Here is a 13,818-nt window from a genome sequence, read left to right as displayed (position 1 = left end):
GTCGTTTCTCGTCATTTCTATTACGTTATTGTTCACGCGTCGTGCAAACAAACAAACCAGTTGTTGCAAGCTTCTTCGTGTACGAGTGAATACCCTGTAATGGTTTTCAGATGCTGCAAAGTGTGCGCTCGTGTCGAGGGAGAACCGTGCGGTGGCCTGTTTGGATTTTCCGGAAGTTGTGCTGACGGCTTACAATGTGTCATCAAAAATTTGCTGCCCAACACTCGAGAGGTGGACGAGGGAGTCTGCACAAGTGAGTGGTATCCCGATTTTATTCTCGGATTTATCAAAGTACCGTGGAATCTATTACCTTTATGCGTGGAATCGATGCCGGTCCGATAGCGAAGGAAGAATAATGGTGCGTAGATTTATGAAGCGATTTAAATCTCTTTAGGAATCGATCTTTAGAATCACGATGATTAATAACTCTTGTGCCAGTTCCTGAAACTTGTACCGATCGATTTTTATCATAACGCACAGTTCTTTCGTCTCTGCTTTTTCTTATCCTCTGCAGCGTCAAATTCGATGAAAACTCACACAGAATCACAGGTCATTTTTCTCACGACACGTACTTCGTAGAGGGTACGTTTCTAAGTACTGAATTCTACAGCGGCATGTATATGTGTATACAGTGTATTGATAGCAATCGATAATTTAGCACGGTCGATGGTAAACTTTGGTAAAACGATCGTTTCACCGAGGACATTAACGTAATGACATTTGCATCTGACGAAGGCACGAAAAGCAACGTATACGGTAGTTTTTATCCTGCATCGATACAGTTACGTTCTTCCTTTGAATACGTACGTATCCGTTATCGGTTCGTGCGATGCTTTCCAAAGTAATCGATTAATTAGAAACGATCGGAATTCATTCGTTACGTGGATATAACAACTACGATAGATATGTGGCGAGCAATCGAGAAAAAGAAGAGCCACTCGTTTGCTAATCGTGTTGAAATGACGTTAACGAGGACAACCTTTTGCGGTCGTGATTATCGACATGGGGAGGTAATAATAGTATTGCGCCAGGGACGGGTAACGATGCTTGGAAAATTTTACAAATATATTATTTCTATATTCTCGCGGTTGTAAATGCGAATGTAATATAAATTTATTTGCTCGTAATATCACGGCACACGATTTAGAATACAAATTGCGTCGTAAACATTATCACGGTGTAAACGTTCGCGACAGTTGAAAAACATTTGGCAACTTTTATTAATAGAAGTAGTTACAGAACCGTTTATTAAGCGCATATCCCGTTAAAAGTCTGGTCGTTATGCGCCAACTACGGCCGTCAAGTTTTCGAATTCGGCCGAATTTCTATATCGTTTTAAGCGGCCTTTCGAGGCAAGTAAAGCAAAAGCGTAGCTTAGGATACATCTTACGAAGTCAATCGATATCGATCTATTCGTCTCGAGCTTTCAAAGAAGCGACTCTTTTGTAAGTTCTATAAACGCTTCTCGTAAGTTCTCGTTTCCGACGAGTAGGTTACCTCGAGGGTTGGAGGATGGTGCGCGATAATAAGAATTGATTTCAAACGAGCATTTACAAGCCGTGCTTCGCTCGACATTCTCTACTAGCGTTTCGTCGCGGCGCACCTTCTGCGACGATGTTTCGTGGTCTTTCGTATTTCAGCTGTTTGCCAATTAACAGTTGCGCACACCTACAAACGATACAAGAGCTTTATCTCGTTTCCATGGAACTCTGCCAACTCTAGTCTCCTCTTCTTTTGACTTTACCTTTTATTTCCCCTCTTAGCTTCGACCTACGGTCCCTTCGTTGAAACTTCTTAACTTTCGACTTTGAGCAACTCGAGCCATGACTGTGGACCCGGCTAGATACGAACGAGGCAGCTCCAGCCGCGAATTTAATTGAACAATTTTTCCGCTGCTACTCCGCGTTGTTATTACTTTGTCTCGTGTCTCTAGCGAGGTTAGCAGAAGAAGATAATAGAGGAAACTTTGAAAAAAAGAAAATAAAGGAGAAAAGAACAAAAATCTTGGATTTGGTACAAAGAGAGAAACTAGAACCGCGTTGTTTGAAAAATCTTGAGACACGAAGAAAAAGATTCGAACGTTTAAAGTTATTCGGTATCGTCGCCAGATATATGCGTTAGGGTCGTGATCGTAATTTTGAAGTCTTACATAAGTTGGAGGAATAGCCAGGTACCTGTTTTGGTAGCCGTGCCTCATCGTGGATTCTTCCGAACATTGCAATCGTCGTGTTATACCCAACCTGGTTTACTATGTACGTTTGTAAATGGCAACGAGTCGATTACGCGTGACAGCGGCTCGAGTTGCTTCTAAGAGTCGAAGGTGATCGGTAACCTTGTAAACTGGCAGCTGCCTCGATAGCAAAAACTCGTGTACGATCGCGTGGATCGCGTTAACATCTCGATATCATAATTATCGTTCAATTTATTTACTTAGATCGAGTACGGGACGGATCCTTTGATCCGAACGTTTACGAGTAGCAGTCACGCAAGCGAAACAATATTACACGAGCAAGATTAAACGAGGAGCTGACTAAACGCGCAAGGTAGCATAATAATAGAAACAAAGTGTAAGAACGAAATAATGATAATAATTTTGCTAATGCCATTCGATGATACAATAGAATAAGATAAAGTGGAATAAGGTAGCGAAAGGGAAGGTAAGAGAGAAAGGAGGAAAATGTTAAATGGAACCACGAACAGTCATCGTAGTGGCGCGCTTAAAAGAGTTTGGACAGCTAATAACGAAGTAAATATCAGTGATTCCTTATTTGCAGTCATTAAGTTTGCGTATCCTAATCCTGCAGTGCCTTGAAAACCGTTGTTTTCGCAGAACGATTTGTCTTCTCCGTTTGTAAGTAAAATCAGCGCTTTTCAATTCCGAAGCGCCGTCATAATTGAAAGAGTTCCTCTTGTTAATGGCGAAAGAAAATAAAGGAGCGATTGTACTCGAAATCTCTTTCCTTTCGATCGAACGCTCTTCAGATTCGAGATCCAACAGCTCATGAACGCTTCGATACTAATTACTCGTACCATCCTCTCGTTATTATCTTAAAGTGGCAGGTAATTGAGTTACTTTGACTCAATTTCCTCGCGTTGGGAATCAAGACTATCTTGCCTTTTATAGATGTATATGAAACGTAGCTGGTCGGCGACGTTAATCCGAGAAAATGCAGTTTGAAAGAATTTGATTTTCGTTCTTTGACATGGAATACTCTTACCTGTTCTTTTTCCGCTACTTCCTCCTCTATTTTTACCTGCGTATTATCCGTTAAACGCCACGTTCTCTCCTATCGTACCGTACTTCTATTCGGCTTGGGTTTTACTTTCCTCGTAAACAGATAATCCTATCAGACCATATAATTTATATAAAACTATTAACCTTTTGATTCGCTGCAGCCTTTGGGAAAGTTATAAATCAATTTTCACGACCATTCAATCTATCGCAAGATCCGAAAGTCTCGTTGGAAACCGTTTAAGAAAAGAGCTGCGCGTACACTTTGGTCGCGAATATGCATGCCTCCGTGAATTTAAGTCGATGCATATGCTCCGGTACTTGACGTGGAAGCTCAGGTACTCAGTATTCATGGAATATCGTTGCTCGAACGTAAGAGGTCGTGACGAGGGGAATAGAGGGAGACGAACAAATTAGTTTAGGTCCTTTATATTTACATTACCGTGCTTTCATTTAAAAACCGCTGGCACAAGCACGCACGCATCGTAAAACTCCAACTTAGGTTTCGCGGTTCGTAAGCTTCCTCGGTAAAATCCTTTCGCTATCGTTTCGTAGTTTTAAATAGGGACAATAGAACGAACACGAACTCTGTGAGCATGTAATCCGTACTAACGAAACCGATCACATGGAACACGAATGGAAATATACGAAAGAGGAAAAATAAGCTTGGATATAAAAACCGCGAAGAGGAGAAAACGGTGAAATTTTTACACGTTTGAAACTTTTCCGCTCGTGGAACGTTATTTAACGTAGATGAGAATAATTAATTGCACCGCGTATATTTATTTCATCGTTTGCAGGGAAAAATTTCGTTCGACATTATGGAACGCGTGCAGTTGCGCATATTTTATCCGCTTGGTATCCAACGTGCCTACCGATAGCCAAGTCAGATAGAACCCAATGTACGTTACATCGATTTGTATAACGTGCAACTCAATTAACCAGCGTGATTTACTTTAGCGATCTGCGAGCGCATTTCACGCGACACCTCAGATTATTATTGCAGCCGTACCGAAACCAATCTCATAGATCGAATTTATCGCACTCTCGGATACTTTCTACGTTCGAACGATATTTTTCTCCATTGTTTTTGCCTGTAGGTTTATTTAGCGAATCGCTATGTTCTTGCGAATGAACGATCGATCGTTTCGACGAAATAAAATGAAAATGGAGAGAACACGCGATTCAAGCAAGTTCGCGGTATCTTGGATATTGTATAATTCATCGATGCGATAACTCTGTGGTAAGATTGCCAGTTGTAGTTTTATTCGCGTCTGGGATTCGAGAGTACGCGTACGTCGTAAAACGTAATGTTTAAACGGATAAAGATCCATCGATAAGCGTAACTTATCCGAAATATCGGACGAAGGAAAGGACGAGCGCGGATAGAATTGGGGTTGCTGAACAAACGACGAAGCGTAAAAGGGAAGACGATCATTATCTCGCGGTAGGACGCGTTGTAGTCCATTGAAACGAGAACAAGTCTGTCTCGACGATCTCGGCGTGGTTAAGGAAAAAGAAGGGAAAGAATGGGAAAGACGGTAGAAGATATCTGAGCATTTACGGACCATTTCCTCGCCGTTGCTCATAATGACGTTATTGCCTTTTCGAGGTTGGCTGGAGGTTGGTGGTAAAACTGTATCTGAATTCGTTAACCACAGACATTATCGGTTTTCGGTCGACGTAGCGGACATGTAAATTCATCTGAATTAGCCAGTACTCGCGACAAATATTACGTTCCTTTTTGCCACACGTTACACAGGAAAATCTGTAGGAGAATTTCGAGAGGAAGGTTCAATTTGTTGCTCGTTTCTACCAACGATATCAAGCACGCGTCTCGTGCATTACCGGACTCATCCGCTTCTGACCGTTGCGATGAGAATGTGTCACGTACGAATGTCGTATACGTAGATTTATGTTTTCTAAAATCGTCATATTGTCGACAGCATTCAACGACGTCCTTGACGTTGAAAGCATTTTTAATCCCTTTGTGTGCATTGCATTTCGTTTAGATGATATCGAGTCTGTCGGACTCGTCGGCTAGACGTGCCGTGTGCCGTTGCTGTTATTCAGAGAAACGCAAAGGGAAGCTTCACGTTCTTTTCCATTTTATTAAGAAGATAGAAGCGGACAGATGCTTTTCCTGCTTCGGCCAGTTATTATTTCCCTGTAAATGCAGGCTGCGCTGCATCCAGTTACCTAGCCTTTATGTAATTGCTTGTTGCAGTGGCCCATTTTTTTAAGCGTCCTAACATTCCACTTCCATAGTTTTTCTATAGATATACGTATAGGTAAAAATTCGAATCGGAGAAATCCGTGAATTTGCCTTCGTACGATAACTCGAGGCAAGGACACTCGCGCATCCATAGTGTATAGGCACTTTATACGGATCTTGTTCTACGATCTACGATACTCGTATATCCTTAGAAAGAGAGAAGATCAGATCGGCTCTGTACAATCGTACAGCGTGATGGTTAAGTAAACGACGTTAAATAGTTCGTTTTCTTCTTTTTATACGACTATGGATTAAAAATTAGATTATGCAGGCTCGAGTAAGTTTTGTGGTGAAATATTGACCGTAACATTATCTGCACGAGCCACGTATCGTATAGCCGTGTATGTGCGTACGTGTATACGCATACATATATAAACAGCGTGTACGCATCGTTTGCATGGTCGCAAAGTGATATCGAGCTCGATTAACCAGCACGAGCACGTCGTACCCTCTTACGAGTAAGGCGAGATCCTCGGTCAGCCATGAACAACGTTTATGCGATAAATTAATCACAACACTTCAAAGCTCTGCTGTACGAAACATAATTGCGCGAGCGCTTAACAAACGCTACAGGGAAAGTTGAGTTTTTAAACGAATTTCATGTCCTGTACCGTCCGCTTCACCGTTGTAAGTTTCCAAGCTGTTGTCTGCTCAGTCTATGGTACCAGCCTATTCGGCCGAAAGTTTCAATTATTTCTTTACCTATTTATTTATTCGTGTATTTATTTATTTACGGGGAAAAATAACGCATTTAGAGTAAACGCGTTAATACGAAAGTATCACGTATTAAATTCATAAAAATACATAGACGCCGATTTATACAGGTAAAATTCATTAAGGACAACGAATCAATAATTGTTGATTAGAACACGGGACGAGATACGAGAAATTCTTAATTACTAGATTGAAAGAAGATATCAATTATATATATATATATTTATGAGACTCGGTTAAATTTCGCGAATTTTTAAGCGTCGCTGCTCCAACTATATTTACATATTTATACTTCCAAGATTCTTTCGTAACGAGAGTCCTATTAAAACCAAAAGCACCGTGTTTACTCGGCGTGAATATGGGTTACTACTTAAAAGAACGTGGAACGGCTCTTTCATAGGAGTTGCATGCCTGTGTCGATGGAAACCGAAGGAAGTTTGGCAAACGATAACGTGGTATACATTCGGTAAAGTTCTTTGCCACGGACCGTGACTAATTTCGCAGAAAAGTTTCGATGAAACTGATAGTCGCTAGACTGCGAGGAAATTCTATAGAATTTAATAATCATCGCCGGGATCTCATAGAGATCTGTTTTTAATCACGGTATGCCGAAATTACGAAACGACGAATCTGACTTTTCACCAGTTGTTCTACGTATACGTGTAATATCGTTGCGCCATTCAACCAATGCACCGCAGAACTACCGTGAGAAAGAAATTTGCGAGCATTCTTATCGAATCTTACATGATGTAGTATCTGTTGGTACCGGAACACTGCATTATCTACGTAATGGAACTGCATTACGAAATACTTTCGTCGAGGATTTCAACTAAAACCACCCTAGATAATTGAAGAACGTCGTTGCATAAAACAATTTTCAAGCAATGTTCCGTGGCAACATGGAAGCAAAGAGAAAACCGATTGGTAAGTCCGTTGATCCTTGTTTGGTTTCCCTCGATAAAGTTTCCTGCGAATATGTTGGTGTTCGTAGCGAGACGATAGAGAAATAACAGTTAGCCAAAAACGGTGAAGCTTCGGCTTTGGAAAATGTGCGGAACGAATGGAAACGATCGGTCGAGGAAGGTGTGCGAAATATTTAAGCTAAAATACGAATCACAGCCTGAAAATGTGAATGCTTCTTCTCTTTCTTTCGTTTATCGCGAAAAATCTATAATCGCTGGCCGTTTTTGCATCGGTACACGGAGTGCAATGAACGCTGGCGTAGAAAAAAAGCTGCACGTCCTCGTTCGTTGTCGAGGGGATGCATACATGCGTCACGAGTACACGCTTCGGGCTCTATGTCTTATGCAGTAGCGTAACGGAGATGATTCGCTTTTCAGAAGAAAATCCTTAGCGCGAGAACACCATGCATATTGGAACGGTGGAAATGGCGTCGAAGCGCGACGACGACCGGGCCGATGGTAGCGGCGGGTCTTTAAAGATGAATTCGTTTAACTCCCCTGCCACGGCTCGTCATTCTCGAGTATTTTTTACTTCAACCGTGAGTTCGTACTGTGGCATTACGTAAACCTTCGGATGACTGCTTTTCCACCGTACAGTAGTCATTCTGCGAGATACATTGTACCGTAGCTGTTGAAATAGTGCGAGCAAGTTTACAACGCGGTGCCGTCGTGCACCGTGTTTCCTTCAAATATTCATAAACGAGACGATGAAACGCGCTAAACTCCATTTACTCTTGGCGACGCGACAGTTCGCGCGATTCCTAAAGCGTTTCACCGTGGTCTGTGCACACGCGATAACTTCTCTATCCTCGCGAACGCGTATTATAAATATTTGAAACGACACAGTCTGATAAAACGTCGTTGCTGTCGACGACAGATGGTAAAAAGATTGGGCGCGGCGCGCGGTACAGCACTGCGTGAAAGAGCTTGCTCGCAATTTCGATGTTTGATCGCTTTTACGCGCTTTGCTTCGCGCCCGATTTACCAGCAACGACGGACAATGAGAAACCATTTTTCCTTTTTAACGAACGCGCCAACCTTTTCTAGAAAAAGAGTTCACGTTTACGCGCGCTACTACGTCGAAAACGTTGCTTTGTCGAAAAGAGTAATGTACCGAGCGCGCGTATTCGCTTTTAAACCTACCCTTAACATTTTGTCACCGAGTACAGTGTAATTACGAAGTCGAGTCCGGTATGCTAAAAAAAGAGGAACGCGCATATTAAGCTTGCTTTTATGACAGAGAATATTACACGAACGCGAAGTTATATTTTTCCCTCGCTGGCTAATTTAGCAATAAAATGTAGAATTTCCAACAGGCCCGGCCGCGTCTCGCGAATATCGTAATAATATCGCGATGGATCGATTTTAAGGGCGCTTACAGAATACCAGTATCGAGGCTGATTCCGTTTAATTGCCCCGAAGAAAAAGATAGCGAACCGATCAACAACATTGAAACGAAATCGCGGCGGTTCACATATCGATGTTGGATATTCGATTGCCTGGTAAGGCCGCAATAAAATCGCAAGGGTCGCGAGTAATAGTCGGTCTGTGGTCGATGGCAGGCTTCGAGTCGGCCATCGAGGCGACTCAACGTCCATACCGGGAAACCTCGTTTCGAATCAAATAAACGAAGAATAGTCCATTTCCAACGACAGATGTTCTTCCGTTCAGGTGCATATAGATCGCGGCTGTATGCATGCCACGCGTCGAATATCACCGTCCGTAATAGCCTCTGGTATAAACAGTAGTTTACATCGCGTCACATCGGTCCGCACGAGTTTGCCTCGCGCAGTTATACGTTACATTATATGTACACCTATGTTATATATTACCTTTATATATGTATTTACACAGCGAGGGACAAGAGTATTCGTACATTTTTTAGAACGGAATAACTTTTTCACAATTTTTTTTTTTTTTTTTTTTGAGAGGTTGAAGCGATTAGTTCTTTGGATGGCGTGTAAAACATTTATTGAGAAAATCGTAATTGGTCGGAATAGCGAAGAAAATAGCAAAGGTCGGTTTTTTGCGAGTTTTTCATCCGGGTCCCTAATGAAAATTGAAACAACGCGCTTCGAAGAGGCACGTCAGGTATGCAGGATGTAACAGAATACGCGGAATCCACTGCGAGAGTTGATCGTACACCTAGAAACGATGAAAAAGGTTCATATAACGTACGATTTATGAGGTACTTCGTTTATGAGGTACAACCAATTTCGTGACGCCTATTGGAAATGTCGAAATACCAAGGTCTCGGAATGGAACGAGCTTTCCAACGAATTTTGGAAACACCAGTAACCGGCCATAGTGTAACCGGACCGTGTAACCGGAACAGTGTAAGATAACAAGACGTCTACGAGTTTACTTTGAAACGCAAGGTAGTCGTTTCGAGCGTCCTCTGTGTAGCTAATTAAACTACAAAAGAATCGTAACAGAAAATTCGTTATATCTCATAAACGAAGACGGATAGGGTATGCGTATGACTGTATGAACTGTTTCCATTGCTTTTAAGTGTACAATCAGCTCTGGAAATGGTTGACACATGTTCTGTCACATCCTGTATGTATGCGGAAAATTGTATGCAAATCGGTTAATGTGGGAACAAGCGGCAGGCGTCGAAAGATGTAAAAATGATCAGATTTTGGACCGAAAGTCGCGAAAAATTGCAGCTTTCACCGTTTTTAATCGTTTGTTGCTTACAACGATGTTAACCGATTTCGATGAAATTTTCAACATGTATATAGCTGGTGTACATCTTCCAAATGCGTAGCTCAAATTTTCATTACAAGCCCAGATTAAATGTCGTTAAAAGCGACAGTTACATTTTTTTTTGCGCGCGCTAGTCCGATCGATAGCGATTTTTTTGTCAAAAAACTTTTTACCCTACATATTTCTTCATCTATCGAACCAATCCTCTTAACTTCTCGAAAAGAGGCTCAAGTCGTTTGGTGCTATTTTAAAAAAAGTTATTCTGTTTCGAAGAGTGTACGAGTAGTTTTGTTGCTCGTTGTATATATGTACATGCAGGTACGCACACAGGTATACATGTATGTTTCAACCTACGTGTACGTATACAATGTATCGTATGTACATTGGCGCAGTAATGCAGACACGCGAAAAAATACGTGAATCGCGTGAGTGGAAATTCTGCTTGCACGCGAATGAGGATATTTTGATTTTAGAACGGGTTTCATGTTTCGGTTCTCGTATTTTTTTTCGACTAGTTTGGTAGATGGAAAATTGCTAGCCGTGCGACAAATGTGCCCGAAATACACGCCGCTTCCAATTTGCACGGTTAAAGAACGACTCGGATTGCTCGCGAGAATCGCGGGGCGTAGTTTTCTATTCGTGTCGATTCGCGTTTCAATTCGCACGTATCGCGCGATTCGTGCGACCCACGAATCACGAACGCGTGATATTTTACCATGGCGTGGCAGAAATCTAACATCTAATACGCTCTTAGACGTTACCGTGTTCCAAGTGTCTATAGACTACTCTCTTTCTTCGTCATTCGCGCCTCACCTTTCGGGGTTCGAGATAAAATCGAAATCGTTTGAATTCGCGATCCAACGTTCGCAGAATCGTGGCGTTAACGTCGATCGAAATTAAAACGAAATACGGTGGAAGTTAGATACTTCGAAGGTAACGTTCGAAGAAAAAGCGCGTTTTATAAGCGTGGAAGAACGTGGAACCGTGGGAAGGGAAAGAATATTTATTTTGCCAGCGAGTTCTATCGAGTCGCTTCGGTACTTTTCAAAGTTGGAACGTTCGAACGCTCGAAACTTGGAAAGTCATCGGCTGATTTCCCCTTCGGTTTCGCGGTCTTTACGTCCGAGTAAAGAAGTCGTATCGCTAACGGGACGATCGCAAAGTATAGCCAAGAAGGAAAGTAAACGGAGCCGAGATTAATAAATGTACGTGACCGGATTGCGATTTCGACGAAGAAAAAGCATCGCGAGTAACTCTGTGGCCTACGTATCGGCGTACGTACGGCGAGGCAACGTAGGAAGCCCAGTTTCTCAATGTCGAGCAACAAATCTTGAGAATGGCTCGTAAGCGTACGCGCTACTTGGCTGGCATTTCTATGCGACTCTTCGTTCGCCTGTATCTACCTTTTCGTAACTGTGCGCCAAATGAATTTCGCACGAGAACGAACACACGCGCTCAAAAGTCTGTAGATCATCTCTGCTATTCGGTACGCGTTGTTCGATCGAACGTACTTCTCCATTTACGATCAAAGAAATATTTAACGTAACTGTCGGAACGCTTTCATTGCGCATCTTCCATTATCGTTCCTGTGCTCTAACGCTGTACAACCGAAAAAGCGTAGGTGTCTTCGGCCAAATACATACGCGTACTATGTACACTGTGGCTGAAAGCGCGCGCTAGCTATCTCTGAAAGGGGAAGAGAAAAAATGGAAAATCGGATGGAATCGCGTCGATTAAGATTCGTAGGTTTTCGATCGGTGCGTATCGGCGAGCGACGTCATAGATAGAAGGTAAATAGATTTGCAAACGCGGATGCTGTTTAACGAAAGGCGGGGAAGAATACGCGTAATCACGCGAACATAAACGGTCGATACAGAAATCGACAAAGGAGATATTGTGGCAGGTATATGGCGACTTTCGCCCGTGCGATAGACGGAGCGAGTACGCACTTACTTTAAGAAGGATAGAGTAAATAAGTTGAGCGAAGGACTCGTTGTGTACTCTGAGTTGCGAGGTCTATAGGCAGTCTGTCGGTCTGTATACGACTGCAATCGATTACTTGCTTTATTTCGCGTAAGCCGCTGGGACTTCACCGAGCTGTGTGCGATTACATTGGCAGCCGCGTTGCGTTGGTGTACGAGCGTGTGCGAATGCGCCGGTGCGCTCGCGTGCGCTGCAGGATATCAGACTGAGTGATGTGCAATTCGTGACATTACGTGAATCGGTAGGAGACAGCAGATCCGAAGCGAGAGATACACGATGTTATAACATCGATGGATGCACGGGATGACCTGAATGCATCGCATGGATTTTGCGATTTTATATCTGATAGGATACTGATCGAGAGAAAGCAAACACGCAACTGCAATTTTTACCGTGTTGTGGATGTCTCTATCGTCGAACGTATCGCGCCTGTGTTCGCATTCTATTCTATCCCGGTTTCGATACAAGTCGCGTGTCTTGACGCCTGTCCGATCACGCGATCAAAAACGATCCATCTCATCGTTAAAACTTTAAACGGTGAACGGCTCAAGGGAATCTCTGCTTTTTTCAAACGCGTTATTTCGAATTCCGCGGCAATACAACGCCAGTTTTCAACCTACTTTCTGCGAATAGCACGAATCGTAAGAAAAATTTGCTCGATTTACAGTCGATACGTATCTATATGTATATGCGTCGACGAATCTCGTAACGTTCGTATCGTTACTCTTTCCGCCAACGTCGAGATGTTTCATTGAATTTACTATAATTTTCTGTACTACCGTGCGTTACGTATGCTGTAAAAACAAGCTCGCTTCTTTCCGATAGCTGTTCTTTGTGACTGGAAAAATAAGGGCTTGGAAACGGAACGTCTACTTCGTAAGTAGACAGTGGTTGTGGAAAATTTATGATCTCGATGGAAAATTTTCTGCATGTATGGAATAATATCCGGTGGCTGCCCGAGGAACCGACCCGTTTTTATCGTCCCGCCGTGCAACAAATACGCGTAATTTATCCCTCGCTAACGAATTTCGCGCGTGATTTTTCATAAAATTACGGAAAAGTCCACCCGAACTCGATTCGCAAATACGCACGTTTCTGCAAACAACGACGCGGCCTTTTCGTTCTCCCGATATTTCCCCGTTCCATTCCCAAAGTTATACTTCCGCAAACTGGAAATTTAATTAAACAAACGTAATCGCGGTAACGCGAACTAACAGATAGCGAAATGGAATTTTCCAGAGCATCTTACCATACATCGGGCTTCGTACAGCGCTGCTCGATTCTTCGAATTAAAAGACGCTACACGCGTCGCCTTTATTTCGCTATTTTTCTTATGAATAATTTACTCTACAGAGATTATAGAAGAAAGTTATAGGATAAATCCGTCCGATTAGGAGTTTTGCCCGAAGCGAACAATAACGAACGTAGCTCGTAATTGTTGTAGATCGTCGATCATCGTTCGCGTGACAGGTAATGAGAACGCATAGTTTTAGTTTCCGGTTCGTTTAATTGTTACGGACGCGCACGTCGGGTCGGAAAACGGATAGCTGTCAAGCCGGACGGTGCATTCTGATTTCGCGGTTTTTGCACTATGCGCGCGGATGGGATTGAAAAAAAAGTCGCCAACTAGTGCCGGTAATTTTGCATTTTCCGTCAACGGATGATTCTGCACCGTGACTTCTGGTAAACGCGCACGGACTGATTAAGTCGTCTCTCGTTTCGCGCGTATAATTTACTTACAATTAGCTTCTGACGGAGCCATTATTTTTTATAACAGTATTTGCTTCGTAGCCAGGGACGTACATATACGTTGTCGTTGTCCCGCGCTGACGTTTCGCACAGAACGCGACGTGCGGTGAATTTTTTTTCACTCGTCCGCTGCAGGAAAATCAGCTTCCGCGAACGCAAAATATTTAACTATTGATTTTTCGCCGCGCGCGCAA

At 42.7% G+C, this 13,818-nt stretch overlaps 1 protein-coding gene across 1 annotated transcript in view; it reads left to right on the top strand.

Moving 5' to 3' along the window:
• Nucleotides 1–13,818, top strand: part of LOC117236020 (cysteine-rich motor neuron 1 protein-like) — a 156,151-nt gene that overhangs the window by 5,511 nt on the left and 136,822 nt on the right. The window contains exon 3 of the mRNA XM_033498596.1: nt 111–253. Within this exon, the coding sequence (XP_033354487.1) occupies nt 111–253 (143 nt within the window). The remainder of the gene's footprint in view (nt 1–110; nt 254–13,818) is intronic.

This window comes from Bombus vosnesenskii, unplaced genomic scaffold (genome assembly GCF_011952255.1).
Source record: "Bombus vosnesenskii isolate JDL3184/JDL3185 unplaced genomic scaffold, Bvos_JDL3184-5_v1.1 scf7180000013264, whole genome shotgun sequence".
In the NCBI taxonomy this organism is placed as follows: Eukaryota; Metazoa; Arthropoda; class Insecta; order Hymenoptera; family Apidae; genus Bombus; species Bombus vosnesenskii.
Note: the sequence above shows the minus strand (reverse complement) of the source record. Positions and strands in the feature narration are given on the sequence as shown.